This window comes from Penaeus chinensis, chromosome 2, assembly GCF_019202785.1.
Source record: "Penaeus chinensis breed Huanghai No. 1 chromosome 2, ASM1920278v2, whole genome shotgun sequence".
In the NCBI taxonomy this organism is placed as follows: domain Eukaryota; kingdom Metazoa; phylum Arthropoda; class Malacostraca; order Decapoda; family Penaeidae; genus Penaeus; species Penaeus chinensis.
In genome coordinates this window covers 28922155-28924654 of record NC_061820.1, presented here as the reverse complement: position 1 = coordinate 28924654, position 2500 = coordinate 28922155, and the positions used below count along the sequence as shown (strand labels likewise).

General features: G+C 31.0%; 1 protein-coding gene across 4 annotated transcripts in view; it reads left to right on the top strand.

Annotated features, from left to right (window-relative positions):
- The window catches only part of LOC125031533 (mucin-5AC-like), a 31189-nt gene that overhangs the window by 8974 nt on the left and 19715 nt on the right, over positions 1-2500 (top strand). For all 4 annotated transcript variants that reach the window (XM_047622437.1, XM_047622423.1, XM_047622430.1 and 1 more), the window contains exons 2-4: positions 1-54; positions 210-1179; positions 1555-1661. The exon at positions 1-54 is cut by the window's left edge and continues 11 nt beyond it. In XM_047622437.1, coding sequence (XP_047478393.1) covers positions 1-54; positions 210-1179; positions 1555-1661 — 1131 coding nt within the window. The remainder of the gene's footprint in view (positions 55-209; positions 1180-1554; positions 1662-2500) is intronic.

The window sequence follows — 2500 nt, the reverse complement described above, 5'->3', positions numbered from 1 at the left end:
CGGCTGTTTCTACTGCTGCTGCTGGTAGCTCTAGCAGTGGGTGCTTATCAAAAGGTGAGTAAGGGAGATAAAGAAGTGGGAAGGGAAAAGGAAAATGTGAGAGAGAGGGGGGTTGGGGAGAGAGAGAGAGACAGATAGATAGAATGATTGAGAGAGAGAGAAGGATAGAAAAACAGATAACGAGAAAGCAACCTTTTCCGCTTGCACAGGTTGACCAAAATGAGAGGCTGGACCAAGACGCCCCAGACTTGACAGCCGAAGACATAGCTCTTGACAGGTACGAGAGGGAGGTCAAAACGGACAAACGAAACATGGAGAAGGAGCAGGCCAACGAGGCAAACAATAAGCCAAGGTTAACTGTGAAGGGAGCTAAATACGCGAAGAACGGAATTAGTGACAAGAAAAGCGAAAGAGGAGAGAAAGAGAGAAGACCAAAGCAAGTGGAAAAGATGAACAAGATAAAGAAAATGCAAGAGAAAAAGCGAGAAGAATCTGAACCGAGAGACGGGGGAAAAAGGACACAAAGACAAAATTCAAATGACAACAAACGCAGACAACAGAAGAAATCCAACAGGCAGAAAGGACAGCAAAAGCATAGGAAAGAAGACAAGGAGAGCAAGGAGGTTAAAAAACACTCGAGAAATAAGGATACGAAGAAAGACGAGAAAAAAAATAATGACAAGGGAGACAAGGACGATGGAGAAAAGAAAGAGGTAAACAGGGGCAACGGAGCAAGGAACGATAAAGACGAGGAGAATGGCAAGGGAAATAGGAAATACAAGAAAGACCAAAGCAAGAAATATAATAAAGACAAGAAACGAAGGGGAAATCAAGACAAGGATAGGAAAAATCTGAAGAAGGATGGGAAAAATCAAAACAAGGATAGGAAAAATCTGAAAAAGGATGGGACAAATCAAAACAAGGATAGGAAAAATCTGAAAAAGGATGGGAAAAATCAAAACAAGGAGAGGAAAAATCTAAAGAAGGATAGGAGAAATCAAAACAAACTAAAGAAAGTTAGCGAAGAGATTCGAGGAAAGGACGCCAAAAAGGAAAATAAACCTGAAGAGAATGTCATTAAGAACCGAAATCTTCATGAAAAAAAATCTGGAAAGTCCCCACGACCACCAAGTGTTTCGAAGAACATGGAACTCGGCTTAAGGAACACGGGGAGTATTGGTGAGTTAATTTGTTAATTTCTTTCTTCGTTATTTATATTACATGATGATTGAGTAAATAGTTGCAATGATTCGTATTTTGCTTTAATTCATAATTATCGGTATCACTGTCTTCGTTATTTTTATATCTAAGTTTTGGCATTACGATGAGGGCATGGAATACCTAATTGTCTTTTTATCATTATCATTATGATAACTATCATCATTATTATCATCATTATCATAGCAACAAGAAACCAGAAAAATCTTATCATTCTTCTTTTTATGTCTTTTTTATTAATTTCTATTATTATTATTTAAATTTTTACATATTAGTTTGTATGTTTGTTTGTTTGTTTGCCTCTTTAATCATTTCTGTTATTGTTATTGCCCTTAGACATTCAAGAAGTATGTGATGGGAAAATCGTCCTGGGATACGGGGAATCTATTGTTATCTACACCGACAATAACCGCCAGAAGGAAAAATGCAAAAACAAGATTAAAGTAAGTGTATTTCTTTTCTCTTCTTTTTTCTTCTTCTGCTTGACCCTATTATTATATTCATCATTATTGTTATCATTTGCAATATCATTAATATGATCTTTGTTGCTGTTGTTATTTCTATTATTATTATTATCATTATTATTATTATCATTGTTATTATCATCATCCTCATTATTGTTATTATCATTATTATCATCATTATTATTATTATCATCATCAGTCTTATTAACATTATAATTTCTACTTACATTATTATTATTATTATTATTATTTTTATCATTATTATCATGGTCATTTTTGTTACTGTTATTATGATTATTGACATTATCATTATTATCATCATCATTATAAGTATCATTATCACAGTGATGATTGTTATTATCATTATCATTACCATTATTTTTACTATTGCTATTGTTGTTTCTGTAGTTATTATAATCATTATTGTTATTATTGTCATTATCATCATTACATTATCATTATTACCATTGTTACTATCATCGTTGTTATAATTATTGTTATCATCATTATTACTGTTATTATTATCATTAACGTTATTATTATTATCATTTTTATTATTATCATTATTATTATTATTATTATCATTATTATTATTACCATAATTATTATCATCATCATTATTACTATTATTATTATCATTAATATAATTATTATTAATGTTATCATTATCATTATTATTATTATCATTATTAGTATTTTCATTAATATCATTATCATCATTAATATCATTATCATCATTATCATTACTATTTTTTTCGTTATCGTTTTATCATAACTGTCTTTATAGCATTATCATCATTATTATCTAGCATTATCAT